A 15,584-nucleotide genomic window follows, 5' to 3' on the forward strand; every position below is an offset into this window, starting at 1 on the left:
AAAAAGCGACTGCTTTCCTGATTAAGTATCCTGCTGTTTTTTATATTTGTTTTACCTTCTACTGCTTACCTAGAGCAAGCTTCAACTGTTTTCATAGTTATTTACTGCATTTTTTATTATCTGCACTTAAAAGTACATTTTAGTCGAAATTAGTCTAATTCAAGTCGAAAAGTGTTTGTTTGCTGTTTAATTTAATTGTTTGGCTGCCCACTAAAGTGTGCTAGCCTGTACTACTGACTTATTGCCTTTTCTGCATTTCTGTGTGTTTCTATTTAAAAACAAAAAACAAAAAAATATTCCTTGTTTTCCTGCCTCTCCTAAACTAGTTAGACCAGTTTACAGGCCTTGCTGTATCCTGGGCTGTGTTGTAGTTCCTGTGTTCTCCATTGCCTTACTTGGATGGAAGGAAGTTTCTTAGCTCACCAGTGGGAGTGGGGAGCCTTGAATAGCCTACCTGTCCTTGAAGGAAGTGACCTCAGCACAAGAAGCTGTAGTAATTGGTCATTTTGGACCATTTCTAGCTCTTTTGAAGTTCCCTGGTTAAAATCTGCCTCTGGCATTTTTTTGAAGCCATATTGCTCAGACACAGCTCCACGTGGTCCTGTTGAGTCTTCCTGGCTACAGAGAACTGAAAAAAGCGACTGCTTTCCTGATTACGTATCCTGCTGTTTTTTATATTTGTTTTACCTTCTACTGCTTACCTAGAGCAAGCTTTAACTGTTTTCATAGTTATTTACTGCATTTTTATTATCTGCACTTAAAAGTACATTTTAGTGAAATTAGTCTAATTCAAGTCGAAAAGTGTTTGTTTGCTGTTTAATTTAATTGTTTGGCTGCCCACTAAAGTGTGCTAGCCTGTACTACTGACTTATTGCCTTTTCTGCATTTAGCGCGGAGTTGTCACTAGAGCACCATCGGGCAGCGCCGGTTAAACTATTTCTGGCTCCGTAAAGTCTGCTCTTCATTTTTTCCCTTAGAACTGCTCTACTTGTAATCTAAACAGTCTATTCTCTACCTGTAAAGCTCAGCACTTGTTCCTAAAGCATTTTTTAGTCAAGTAAAGCACTTCCATATTATACAAATTACTTCACTAGCTTAAAACCCCCTTGAGTACCCACTTCCCTATAGGTCCTTTCTGACTCAGTTACACAGCAAACTTTTTCATTTCTTCTAGCATGTCAAAGGGTCAGTTGCTAGCATCCTCTCCTGCTCAGCTGGTGAATCTGGGAATACTGAGGCAATGTTACAATTGCCTCATGTACACAGACAACCCTCTCCTCCTCCCACAAAACACAAATACATGAGAGAGATGCAACTATATAGCCAAACTGGAGTCTGAGCTCTCTCAACTCAAGACTGGCAAAACCAGACAGGAGGAGAAGGTAACCACAGACACCATAAACCCAGTCTCACATAGAACTATCACAACTACAAATCAAAGACAAACACACAAAAACATACTCGGAGGCACTGATCAAAAATCTACCAAAACAGCAGAGGCCTCCAAAGCAGACACCCAAACAACTGCCACCTCATGACATAACACAAGCAACACATAGATCACAAAGTCAGTGTGCAAATCAGTCACAGCCCTTAAGGCCAAACACAATGCCAGACACACTTGTCATAGGTGACTCCATAGTCAGACACACTGACGTCCCACTCACCAGTCTGAACAAGGAGAGGGTCACAGTAAGCTGCCTGTCAGGCGCTAGAATCCGCCACATAACACAAGCACTCAGGTCACTCCACAGCAAGTACAAGTATGACTCAGTCATTGTCCATGCCGGTGTGAATGACCTGAGATGTGCCTCCCTGGACTACATGAAAAGAGACATAGAGAAGCTCTCAGATTATGTAGCCCAGGCTGGTATGACCCTGACCCTGAGCAGTATCCTACCTTCACCAAGAATGATGCCACAATACAGAGACAAAATGATCAGTTTTAATAATTGGCTTAATTTCTGGTGTCATTCTAAGGGGATTCATTGTCTGTCTGCCTGGAATGACATGCTTGACAAGCCACGCTGCTTCGCAAGGGACAGCTTGCACCTGTCACCCCTGGGTTTCCGGATATTGGCAAAGGCTCTTGCCACCCCCATAGTGCCTTTTTTAGACAAGGCTCAAATTCTAAACCCACCGCCCTAGAAAACAATAATGGAAAAAAACTAAGGGTAATGCTGCTCAATGCCAGAAGTCTAAATCTCAAGATGCACGCCCTCGAAGCCCTCCTCAGTATGGAGAACATCGATGTCTGTGCTGTGACTGAAACCTGGTTCACGGCTCCTAAGAGCACCCCAGCACTATCAGGTTTTACCTCATATCATGCGTTCCGGCCCCAAAACCCGGACCGTACCACAAAAGGAGGGGGTGTATCCATATTCATCAAGGATACCCACACCTCCAGGCTGGTGGCAACTCACGAAGCATCAGAGACCATTCAGGTGCAATTAACCATAGGCAAAACTGCTCTACAGTTTGTAGCATGTTACAGGCCACCCTCTCAAACTCAGGAACCCCACACAGCCTTACGGAAGACACTGGAGAGTATAAATGTCTCTCCAAACACCATCATATTGGGTGACTTCAACTACCCAAACATAGACTGGGAACATTACTCAAGCCCCAATACCCTAGCCCAAAGGTTCCTGGAGTTCATAAACTCAAATGCTATGGAACAACTTGTCACCATTCCCACAAGAGGTGAAAATATACTAGACCTGATCATCACAAACATGGGGACAAAATGCTCCACACCGGAAGTATATCCCTCATTGGTGAGATCAAACCATAAACTAATCTCACTGGAGATCCACATCCCGCCCTCACCCCCAACAAAAAAGACCACAGTGAAGAACTTCTCAAAAGCCAACTTCACACTTAACACTAGTGTGGTATCCTTCAAGGCTCCTGAGCCATTGGAAACCACAACCCACGCTGCTGAATCCCTTACAAATGCTTTCTACGAGCACCTCCAGGATTGCATGGATCAAGCAATCCCAAATAAAATCAAGACCCTTTCCACCAAAGGCAAGCGCCCGATCTGGTGGACCCCAGCCATAAACAAACTTTACAACAAGAGGAGAAAGCTACTACAAGATAGAGCAAAATCCCTAAAAGGGAAGACATCTCTGATCAATACTAGTAAAAAACTACGATCACTCATAAAATTATCCAAGGCCAACTTTGAGAGAAAAATCGCCAAGGACTCAAAAGACAATCATAAGGCCTTCTTTAGCTATGTTAGAAATCTGGGTGGAAACTCCCAGATATGCTCAGAATTAGTCCAAAATGATACAAAAATCACTGAACCCACGGACATTGCAAACATACTGGCAGACAGGTTCAGTGCAAATTTCTCCCCTCCCTCCCCCCCAAAAGGAGAAATATCTATCCCAGCAGAGTGTAGCCTCCCAATCATCTCAAATGCCCAGGTGAGAGCTGCTCTCTCTAAAGCTAAAAACACAGTATCAATGGGACTGGATGGTGTCCCCGGCTGTGTGCTACACGAACTCAATGAGGAACTAAACCCACACATAAGGCTGCTGTTTAATCTTAGCCTTACTACAGGATACGTACCCAAAGAGTGGCGTACGGCAACTGTGGTCCCACTCCACAAAGGCGGTGCTTCTACGGACCCTGGTAATTACCGCCCCATAAGCTTAACAAGCCTGGTCTGCAAAGCTATGGAGAGGATCATAATGGAACTCATAAATAAAGACATAGGGGACCTACAGACATTGGATCCGACCCAATTCGGCTTTGTCAAGCGCAGATCATGCCTCTTGAACTTGGTCGACTTTTTTGAAACAGTCACCAAGGCCATTGATGAGGGTAAGGCAGTTCACACAGCCTACCTTGACCTTGCAAAAGCTTTCGAAACAATACCCCACTCGGGTATCATAGAAAAGCTCACCAGCTTAAATGTAAACCCGTATGTCACAAGATGGGTTGCAAACTGGCTCAAGGACAGAACCCACAGGGTTAGAGTTGCTGGTGCCATGTCAGACTCCAAGCCGGTCACAAGCGGTGTCCCACAGGGCTCAGTCCTGGGCCCCCTCTTGTTCGGCATCTACTTTTCAGAAGTGCAGGCAAATATAGGAGGATTGTGGCTGACAAAGTTTGCAGATGACTGCAAACTGGGCACCATAGTTGAAAATCCATCAGACACAGATATCCTTCAGAGAGGTCTCATAGAAACGGATAACTGGTGCCAGAGCCATGGCCTTAAGCTAAACGCCAAAAAATGTATAGTCATACCCTTTGGTAAAAACAAGGTAACCCCAAGTTACCACATAGGTGGCAATCCATTAAGCACAGAAGAGGTTATCAGGGACCTGGGGACCCAAGTTGACAGTAACCTTTCTTTTGACACTCACATTGCCAAAGTGGTTAGGAGGACCTTCTACATTGCCCACCTGATTACTCCTGTACTCTTCACTTATCAGACCAATGATTGAGTACAATGCCCCATTCGGAATGTATCTTACCAGACACCTGCAGCAATTGGAAATACCCCAAAAGTTCCTCACCAAAAGGATAAAAGGGCTCAAAAATACGCCATATGCTGCCCGACTGAAGAAACTCCAGCTCTATTCAGTCACATACCGTCTGCTCAGAGGTGACCTGTGCCTGACATACAAGGCCATGTCCAATCCGAAATTAATGGACATGCTCCACCTCAAAAAATCCATATCCACCAGAGCCACAAGAGCAAGAGACTTAAACCTCAACACGGATATAAATAGGACGTGCTGGAGGGACAGATTCATCACCCAGAGACTCCCTATGCTGTGGAACAGAATCCCGGTCCATGTGAGACAGAGCACCTCGCTGGCTCTGTTCAAGAGGAATCTTGACCAGTGGATGGGAGATCGTAGGTTTACCCTGGGGATCATCTCTGTATCACTGCTGGACAGAGGCACGGCAAACTAATGGGTATAGTATTCTTCAACCTAAGGGGTGGTGAAAGCCGCACAACTCTGGCTAGGCTTATAAATGCCCTAGGGCAGATAGCCTAGTATGAACCTATGAACCTATAATACTAAACCCCAAACAGACAAAACTTCCCAAGTGTCATGCCAAATGCAAAGCTAACTTTCAAATCACCTCTGTAAATAACACAAACATTAAGGTGGTATCCAATACCAAATTATTAAGGGTTAAAATAGAGAACACAATATGGAACCTAGACATTTATTTATTTATTTTATTTATTTTAGATTTGTTGACCGGGAAAGTCCGACTGGACACATGTCCATTTTCAGCGGAGGCCCGGGGAGAAAAGCTCCAATAGTACATAGTAGGTTACAAAAAGTTCCAATAGTACATAGTAGGTTACAACAATGTTTGACAGCTAACATACGATTGTAGTTATGCACTAAATACCCAGGGAAGAAAAAAAAAAAGCATTTAAAAGCAATCAATAAAAACATCCAGTTAGGTCTGCCATATAGAGCAAAACATTACTGGACTTAAAGCGGGTGGATAATATTAACATCCACCTACCTGCTACCTATACTTCTCTATATGCCTCTCTCTTATTTTCACCAGCCTCTAGTCTATGCTGACAACTGAACTAGAACAATGCTATAATAAAACAGCCAAATTTGTTTCCGACAAGCCATACTCCAGACATCGCTGTATTGCTCTCAGCCCCTGAATTGGCTTGAGCTACCACACCTCCTCACTTATTCTCAACTTCAGTTTATATGCAGATTACTCTTTCACCCTGAAAGATGCCATGCCTTAATCTCCACCAGTAGTCTTGCACCCTTTCCACCATTCAAAAGCATTTAATGTCATTGGGGGGGGGGGGGGTCTGTGACCTTTATGCAAATCATTTTCAGAAGTACATAGAAGGGGCTGAGCTAAAAAAAGATGGCCAATGGGGTGAAAGGGGCAGAAATGGTGCCTGAAGGGGTGCTCAAACACTAGCTTAATAAATTACTGCCTTACAGAGGCAGCAGTGGGTCCATACACAATAAAACAGAATGAGACATGGCAGTTCAACATAACAGTTCAAAAATACTTACAAAAGATGAAAGAAGTGAGGCATATTAAGGGAAGTAACAATCATATAAGGGCCAGGTACAACACTTGGGAGAGCCTGAGAAACTATAGCAGATCTTCTCCTTCTAGAATGATTGTCAGTACTGTCTGCATAAAGCTGAACTAAAAAGAAGTTATGTCTTACCATAACATTCCATCTGTATTGTTGATCCTCGTTCAGTCATTATGCATGGGTATCGGTTCCGAGCTCGGAACAGAGCCGGCCATTTTCCAGACTTGCGTCAGCTTCAAACTCTCGAGCTACACTCTTACCCACAATCCCCCTCTCCCTGTTACCTCAGATTGAGTTTGCAAGTCAAAGAAGGTAGAGGCTAACTCTGGTCAAATAATCTAAGAGAACCGGATGGTGAGATCCACTAGAAACCACAGAAGGGGGAAGGAGGGAGGGTGGTAATGACTGAACGAGGATCAACAATACAGATGAAACGTTATGGTAATACATAAATTCTTTATCTGATATTGTTAATCCTCGTTCATTCCTTACGCATGGGACAGAGTCCCCAGGTACCTCTATTCCTGGGAGGCTCTCATGGAAGGACATTCCTGAGCACCATAGAACCGAAAGATGCTCTTCCACTGGAGGCCAAATCCAATTTGTAATGATTGATGAAGGTATGAGGCGTAGCCCAAGTTGCAGCTGCACAGATGTCATGTAAAGAAGCTCTGGCATGGAAGGCAGCAGAAGTTGCCACCGACCTTGTTGAATGAGCTTTCATGGTAGTAGGCAACGAGATATTACGTTGTGTATAAATAAAGGTCACACAGTCCTTCAACCATCTAGCTAATGTGACCTTAACAATAACAGATCCTAATCTAGGTCCAGAAAAGGCCAAAAATAACTGGTCAGATTTATGAAAAGGTTTAGTCCTGTTTAAGTAAAAACAGATTTGCCTGTGTATATCTAGGGTATTTAGGCAATACTCTCCTCTGTTTGAATGATTGGGAAAGAAAACTGGCAATTCAATGGCTTGATTAATGGACATTTCAGAGATCACTTTAGGCAGAAATGACGGATTAGTTCTTAGAGACGCTATCTCTATGAAAATCAAGTATGGACTCTTGATACATAAAGCTTGAAGCTCAGAAATACATCTGGCAGAAGTAATGGCGACCAAAAAGAAGGTTTTCCACGACAAATACTTGAGGTCGCAAGAAGACGCTGGTTCAAAAGGTGACATTGTCAGAGCTTGTAGAACTAATGATAAATCCCATGGTTGAATAGGTTCTCTAAAAGGTGGCTTCAGATGATTCACACCTTTTATGAAGGTCTTGCACAATTTATGGGACATGAGAAATCTTGGACACCCTCATGAAAATTAGAAATTGCAGCCAAATGAACTCTAATGGTGGACTGAAACAGGTCGGCCAGATAGTCTAGTATTATCGACACTGGTGCTGAAAAGGGGTCTACTTGTTTAGCTTTCAGCCAACAGGTAAATCTTTTCCACTTGCTCAGATAAGTAATTCTAGTGGAAGATTTATGAGAAGCATTGAGAATATCATGTACTGGTAAAAAAAGATCATTCTGCCTGGCAATCAAGGGAATTGGAGTAGCCAAGCCGTGAGCTTCAGGCTGTCCAAGTTGGGGTGAATCGGGTTCTGTGGATGTGAGACCAACTCCGGGGTTGGATGGAGAATCCATGGTCGATCTAGTAGGTGAGGCCAAAGGAAGGGGAACCAAATCACCTTGCTCTTCAACTGACGGGCTTTCTTCAGAAACTGGGGAATGACGGGAAAGGGTGGAAATGCGTAAAGAAGACCCAAGGGCCAATCATGGATTAGAGCGTCCCTGGGTGACTGTCCCACAGGGGGAATCAGGGCAAAGTAGTTGCTGCACTTGTAGTTGGTTGGGGATTGCAAAGAGATCACAGCAAGGATGGCCCCAGTGGTGGAAGATCTCCACTGCTATCAAGTGATTCAGGGACCACTCGTGAGGTTGATGAATGCACCTGCTGAGTCTGTCTGCTATCACGTTGGAACTCCCAGGAATGTGCGTTGCTAAAAGAAAACGGTTGGTAGCCATCGACCATTTCCATAGCCTCATGGCATCTCGACAAAGGGGGTAAGATTTCGTTCCACCTTGCTTGCTGATGTACCAGACCACTGCCATGTTGTCTGATTGAATAGCAATTGTCCCAGATGGCAGCAAGGGATGGAATGCCTGCAACGCCAGAAGCACCGCCCTCAGCTCTAGAACATTTATATGCAGATGGGCCTCCAATTCGGACCAAGTGCCTTAGACTGTCTGTCCCTGACATAGCTCTCCCCCCCCCCCATCAGGGAGGCGCCCGTGGTCACTATGGTCTTAGGTTGCTGGGGGGAGAAGGGGCGAGACCATTGTGAGAGACTGTGTATCATCCACCAATTTAAATCTTGTTTGCACCTGTGGGTTACTCGAATCATGGCTGAAAGAGGATGCTGAAAAGGATACCATTGGGTGAGCAGTAGCCATTGTAGAAGCCTCATGTGAAACCTGGCCAGGGGAACTATGATGATGGAAGCTGCCATAGAACCCAAGAGCTGTAGAACTGAGTGAGCCATGGATTTTTCCTTTGAGAGGATTGGAATTAGTTGTTGCTTTATCCTTAGAATTCTGTGCTCTGGAATAGCAGCTCTGCAGTTTTTTGTGTCCAAGATAACGACTGAGATGGGGTGAGATTGGATTTTTGCCAGTTTATGGTTATGCCTAGCCTTTGAGCAGCAAGGAGGGAGTATGCCAGGTCTTTTTCCGGTAGTTGTCTGGTAGGGGCAGAAATGAGCCAGTCGTCTAGGTATGGAAACACCTGGAATCCTTGAAGTTGCAAGTGAGCTGTGACAACTGCCATGCACTTTGTGAACTCTCTGGGAGCTGTAGAAACTCCGAAAGGCAGTACTCTGAACTGGTAGTGACTGGCTCCTGCACGAAAGTGCAGAAATCTTCTTGATGGCCTGTCCACCTTTATGTGGTAGTACGCATTTTGAAGATCTATAGAGCTCATCCAATCGTCTTTTTCCAAAAGCGGGAGGATAGACTGTATTGCGACCATCCGGAATTTTTGTACTCTCACAAACTTGTTCAATACACTGAGATCCAAAATTGGTTTCCAGTCCCCAGTTTTCTTTGGCACCAAAAATAGTCTTGAGTAGAATTCGGATCCTATCTGGTCTGGAGGGACTATTTGAATGACTCTTTTTCTTAGCAGCTTTTCTATCTCTAGTGCTGCTTCTTCCCTTTGACTGGGTGGAACGTCGGGAAGGGACGGACAAAGATCGAGGGGAATATGATAACCTCTGGTTATAATCCTTTGTACCCAAGAATCAGTGGTAATGGTTAGCCAGGCAAAAGGGTACAAGGAGAAACGTCGCCCAACCACCTCCAGAGGAAAGGAGTTGGGACGCTCTTTAGGAGCGCTGATAGGATTGACCAGGGAAAGAATCCCTGGAACCCCAGTTACGCGGACCCGCTCTGCCTCAAAAGGAGCGCCTTCCCTGTGAGTTTCCCCCTCTGCCTCTGGGGGAGAACTCGGCCCGTGTGTCATGGAAAGGACCCTGAGATTTCTTGAACCATATCTTTCCACTCTTTTGGTTTCAGGACAAAGCACGTTGCGGGGAAGAATAATGGACACCTATGGCAGAAAGGGTCTGACCATCTTTTTCACATCTGGCCAGTGTGCTTTTAACTTTGGGCCCAAACAACGAGGAGGCCTCAATGGGGGCATTAAGAACGGAAGACTTAAAGGGTTCCGCGAAGTTGCACAAGCGCATCCAGGCGTGTCATCTCAAGACCGCAGCTGAACCCGCTTCTCCTTCTGATGCTTGAGATATCAATCGGACAGAGGAGTTAGATATAGATTCAATGGTGGCCAGCTGAGAGGGCACTTTGTCACGAACCTCATCAGACATGGCAACAGCTAAGGTTTCAGAGAGCTCAGAAACCAAATCCCTCTGAAGCATGGTAAAATGTGCCATATAATTCAGGGACCTGATAGCAAAGGTCACTGAAGCAAAGGCGCGCTTCCCTATCCTGTCCAGGGCCTGGGACTCTTTGTTAGGTGGATGGACAGTCTGGCTTTCTTCTTCTGCCAGATCCTTTTTTGATGCGGCCACCACCACCAAAGCATCCACAGGAAGACCTTTGGACCAATGGGGATCCGAAGCAGGAGGGGATAAGATCTTATCTGGCCTCCAGGGAATAGCTTAGAATGTATCAGGAGCCTTTCAAGCATGCTGCACGATGAGCCGGACAAGTTCATCGGCAGGTGGAGTAACCCAGGAGGTAGGGGGCTGGGCGCAAAAGGCCTGCAGGAACACAGATTCCTCAGAGGATGGATTAGAGGACTGCCAGTCACCTCTCTGTTTCAGGATTTCAAGGATATCACCAAAGGATACCTCAGAGGGTGACCGAGGGGATCCTTCACCCTCATCAAAATCTGTGTCTTCGGTGAGGGACTCTCTGTGGAGTCCATGTGCTTCCTCTTACATGAACTTTTCCAGTGGACCTCCTCAGCGGGAGAAGCTGGAGAAGACAGCAGAAAAGGGGATTCCTGAGGGAATATGTCCTGCGGCCCCTGCACCCGGTGTCCGCTAGGTGCAACTTGTGAAACCAGTGTACCAGAGGAGGACAGAGGTATTGACGGTCCGGAATCGTCAGCAGCAGTGAAAGCCTTCTCCATCAGTTGGAAGGCTGGTCCACCCGAAGAGGAATGCATGTCTAGGGCAGGGGTCACCCCTCCCTTAAGTGGCTCAGCCTGCCGACCCGGAGTCCCCAGATGGCTGTGTAGCAGCAACTATGCGTGTCACAACTGACATCCTGGGTCGTAGCAAAACTTTCCTGCCATGAAGGCAACTGCGGTTCCTTAGTGAGATCCATAAAGGGAACCGCAGAAGGGAAAGACTGTGCTATATCCATGGACTTCAAAGGCAATGAAGGAGGAGAATAAGAAGGGGTCTTTGGAGATGGGTTATCACCTCCCAAGGAAGGATAGTTCCTGAGGGGTGGGATACCTCTGGCCAAGAGTACCTGGTCCACAGGATGCAACACATCATGTTCGGAAAGGCTTCTAGTGGACCTCATGGAGCCTGTGGGAGAAACAGGCCTGTCCACAGAAGAGGCAGACTCGGTGCCCATCTCATCTGACCGCACCAAGGTCAACGGTGCCGAGAGAGACTGGACTACTGTTGTCTGCACCGAAGTCATCGGTGCCGAGGTCATGGTCTGCACCGACACAGGGATCGGTGCCAAAGCTGGAACCGACAAGACAGGAGTCAACAATAAAGGCGTCGGTTCCAATGAAGATCTCGGAGCAGACACGGTCAAGGTCTGCGCTGACTGAATGGTCGGTGCCGATACAGTGGTAACAGTCTGAACCGAGGAGCCCCTCGGTGCCGATATATAGAAGGCTGCAGGAGAAGGCGGAGCTGAAATAACTAATGGAACCGAATGTCTAGGCAATGAAAGCACTGGGGCTGGCTGAGAACTCCGGAGCCGAAACTTTAGCCTTTTTAGGTTTTGGTTCGCGGGAGTCCCTAGCCGGGGACGAAGGCAAAGATTTAGCCTTAGTAGGAACATCCAAAGTTTTCTTATGGGGTCTAGGAGGGGTTGAGGCCTCCGACTCTTAAAAGGGAGATTTTAGAAGTCCCTTCAGTAACAGCTTGTTTTTCCTTTCCAACAAGGTTCTATTAGAAAAGTTCTCACAAATAGTACAGGGTGGGTCAACAGACAAATGGGAAGCTCCCAAACAAACACACACAGAGTGTGCATTAGACGTAGGCCAGTTTGTGTCCACAATCAGAACAACGCTTAAACCCCGGACTACCTTATCTGCCATGACAGTAAATGAATTAATAGAGAAGGTACCAGCAATGGTACAAGAGATTACCAGAAGGTATGAGAGAAAAGAGAAAAGGATTACCAACGATGGAAAAGAGAGAACACCTTGCGGTAAAAGTGGTAAAGAAAGAAGCAGAAAAACCTGAAGAAATTATGAACACTAGATGCGATAGGGTAAGAGACAATAAAATATGAACTTTCCTGACAGAAAAGTAATCTGTAAAACTATTGAACAACAACTGAATGTACTTAGCTCAAGAGAAGTAGCTTGACACAACCAAATGGCAATGCGGCAAACGAAATCTGAGGTAAAAGGGAGGGGGGGGTTGTGGGTAAGAGTTTAGCTCAAGAGTTTGAAGCTGACGCGAGCTTGGAAAATGGCCGGCTCAGTTCCGAGCTCGGAACCGATACCCATGCGTAAGGAATGAACAAGGATTAACAATATCAGATTGTTAGTTTAGTAGTTCCACCTCAAAATAATAGTAATATTTTAATACATTACATAAATATACCAACACAATTGATTCAGAGAACTTTTAAGAATTAAAAGCATTCTCTCATTAGAGATGGAAAGCTTTTTATAGAATAAACTCACCAGAAACTCCATATTATTTGCGGGGCATTTAACACATCCATAACTCCCCACGGCATCCAGTGAAAAACTATTTGACCAGCCGCTAGTTGAAATACAGAGCTGCACCTGTGAAAGAAACATACAACTTGTCTGTGCAAAGAGGCAAAATATAGCCATATCCTCCTGCTTCAAATATATTACTTTAACCAGTAGCAAGAGTACATTAAAACATCACAACACATCAAATAAATAAGGATTCATATTTCTCCTGTGTTTCACTGAGCTCTCACTTGATAAATTCATTTTAAATGTGGTTCTACCCAAGGTTTTACTCCAATGTTAAAATCTTGTATCCAGCATGCTTAAATGAAAAGTTTTACTGCATATATACAAACAGATGCACCATAGAAACAAACAAGCATGTGTTACGGTATTTTAATAAAGTCACAGTTCAGTGAAAAGAAATTGCAGTTTTATTGCCCAAACATAAAAATAAGACTGACTTCACTAAAAATCTAAATTATTATTGCAGCAACAGCTGAAATTAAAATAGAGCTCAGTCTTAAAAGCCACACAATAGCAATGCTCAAATCAGGCACCAGCAAACAAAATAAAAACACAAACACTGATGGTTGCAATGTTTACACTACGTCAGTGGTTCCCAAACTTTTTTGATTCTCAGCTCCCTTGCTGAATCCAGGTTTTCCCAAGGCGTCCCCCGCAGCATGCATAAAGTGCAAACTTCATGCATTTATTTATTTGACATTTGTTTAACAAGGCTGCCCGACTGGACTAGCAGACCTGGGGAGAAAAGCTCAAAAGTACAATAAAAAGACAATTACCAAAAAAAGTCTACATTCTGCTTAACAGCATAACACTGATCTACTATGGTTGAGAGGTAAGCAAACCCAATGGCAACCTTATTAACTAAGTTTATAAGAGCAATATTTAAAATCTGTTCCTATTATTTGGCTCTGTCCAGCATACCTCTCAACTGTATAGATTTTTGCAGAATGTCCAGATTTTTGCCTCATATTTTGGTCTTTTTCTCGTAACTGGCAGATCATTGAGGGTGAAGTCAGAAAATGACAGACAGTTGAGTTTCATACTTCATACCCTTCACAAAATTCATGCTAATGCAAAACCTACACTTCTATCAACTTTCTAAGTTTGAGAGAGCAGTACTTAAAAGTATCCCTATTTTGTGCCTTTGTACCCCCACTATTTTTGGCTTTGTCCAGATTTCTTGTTCTAAGAGGGTGAGAGGTATATGTCCAGTGGTATGGTCCAGACTTGCACAGACCTCATTGCTGCTGCTGCCGGGGATCACTCTCACTCTTCACTCTCTCCCCGTGTGACACACACACAGTCTCTTTTGCATTCATGCACACATTCACTCACACACATCACTCTGACTCTTTTCCGCTCTCTCACACAGTCATAGTCACTCCCTCATTCATACCTGCATTCACTCACACATCACTCTTACTCTCCCAATCACACACACACAGTCACTTACTCATTCATACCTGCATTCACTCACACATCACTCTCTCCTGATCAAACATACACAGTCACCTTCTCATTCATACCTGTATTCATTCACACATTGCTCTCACTGTCTGTCACATCCACACGCCACACACCCACTTACGCATTCATTCATACATCGCTCCCGCTCTCCCGATCTCACACCCACTTACGCATTCATTCATACATCCCTCTCACACTTCCGATCTCACACATACACACACAAAGTCACTTCCTCATTCATAACTGCATTAATTCATACATCCTTCTCTCTCTTCCGATCTCACACATAGAGACACACACAGCCACTTCCTCATTCATACCTGCATTCATTCACACACACACAGCCACGTCCTCATTCATACCTGCATTCACTCACACATCGCTCTCACTCTCCTGATCTCACAAACACACACAGCCACTTCTTCATTCATTCCTGCATTCCCTCGCACATTGCTCTCACTCTCCCAATCTCTCTCACACACACACAGACTCTTTTGCTTTCATGCACACATTCACTCACACATGCAGACAGACATACACACACACTCATACAGGTATTCACTTACCCGACGGCCTGGTTCCAAGTGCTCCACAGCCCAGTAATAGTCTGCGGCCCAGTGGTTGGGGACCACTGCTATACTTGATGCCAATTCTGTTAAAAAGCTACAGTGTACGTCTAGACTTAGTTCACCATGAACTAATAAGCTTAGCTGCAAAATAAACTACAAACTGTTCACGGTTTATTTTGCAGCTAAGCTGATTAGTTTGCAGTGCCCCTGTGAGGAAACAGTGGCTCCCCAGGGTGCCGCGACACACACTTTGGGAACCCCTGCTCTAGGTACTGGACCAGCAGCAATAACATTCTTATACAATCAGTTTTTCAAGATGCCTCTGTGATGTCCAGCCAATATGTCACCGGACTGACACCAATAAATATGACATCCCTTACCATCCTGGGTCAGTAACTAAGGAGCTTCAATCCTCACTACTGACTCCAGTGTGAACTGTCACTAAAACAGGAGCAATATTTCATAATTTTCTCCTAAGTGCACAACAGGAACATGCACAATAATCTGGGACTGGACTGTATACTTCTGTCCACCCCTAATGTAACTCCTTATTACACACTTCAGAGCAACGTGTCCCAGTTTAAGACCTCTGATACACTCACACTCAAAGTAAATTTAAATCACACACATCCAAACACTTCTTGGAAAGCCTGATACAGATTTCCAGCTGTATCTCTTCCCCAAAATAATACAGTAATGCTGCCACCAATCAGTGTGTCTTCATGTCCTTCTAAAGGGGTGTCCAATTATAAAGTAATATCAAAATAAATGATGGCTATGACCAGAGTAGTCAAGCCTTCAAGGGGGCATGGGGAGTATCAAATAGGTATAAGCGCACTCTAATCTCTAAAGAACACAATGTCAAGTAATGGAAACATTTAATACTAAGTAAAATGATTACAAGAATGTAAACCAATAACTTTCAACCAACACTAAACACCAGAATTCAATCACCAGAAATATAAAATTAAACTGTGGGATAAATGTCCATCATTTTAGAAAACTCTATCTTAATAACTAAGCTTTC

At 44.5% G+C, this 15,584-nt stretch overlaps 1 protein-coding gene across 1 annotated transcript in view; it reads right to left on the minus strand.

The window, feature by feature from the left end:
* VPS13C (vacuolar protein sorting 13 homolog C) overlaps positions 1–15,584 on the minus strand; it is a 6,956,796-nt gene that overhangs the window by 2,097,199 nt on the left and 4,844,013 nt on the right. The window contains exon 62 of the mRNA XM_044076309.1: positions 12,477–12,581. Coding sequence (XP_043932244.1) covers positions 12,477–12,581 — 105 coding nt within the window. The remainder of the gene's footprint in view (positions 1–12,476; positions 12,582–15,584) is intronic.

This window comes from Protopterus annectens, chromosome 7.part0, assembly GCF_019279795.1.
Source record: "Protopterus annectens isolate FY-2018-M chromosome 7.part0, PAN1.0, whole genome shotgun sequence".
In the NCBI taxonomy this organism is placed as follows: Eukaryota; Metazoa; Chordata; order Ceratodontiformes; family Protopteridae; genus Protopterus; species Protopterus annectens.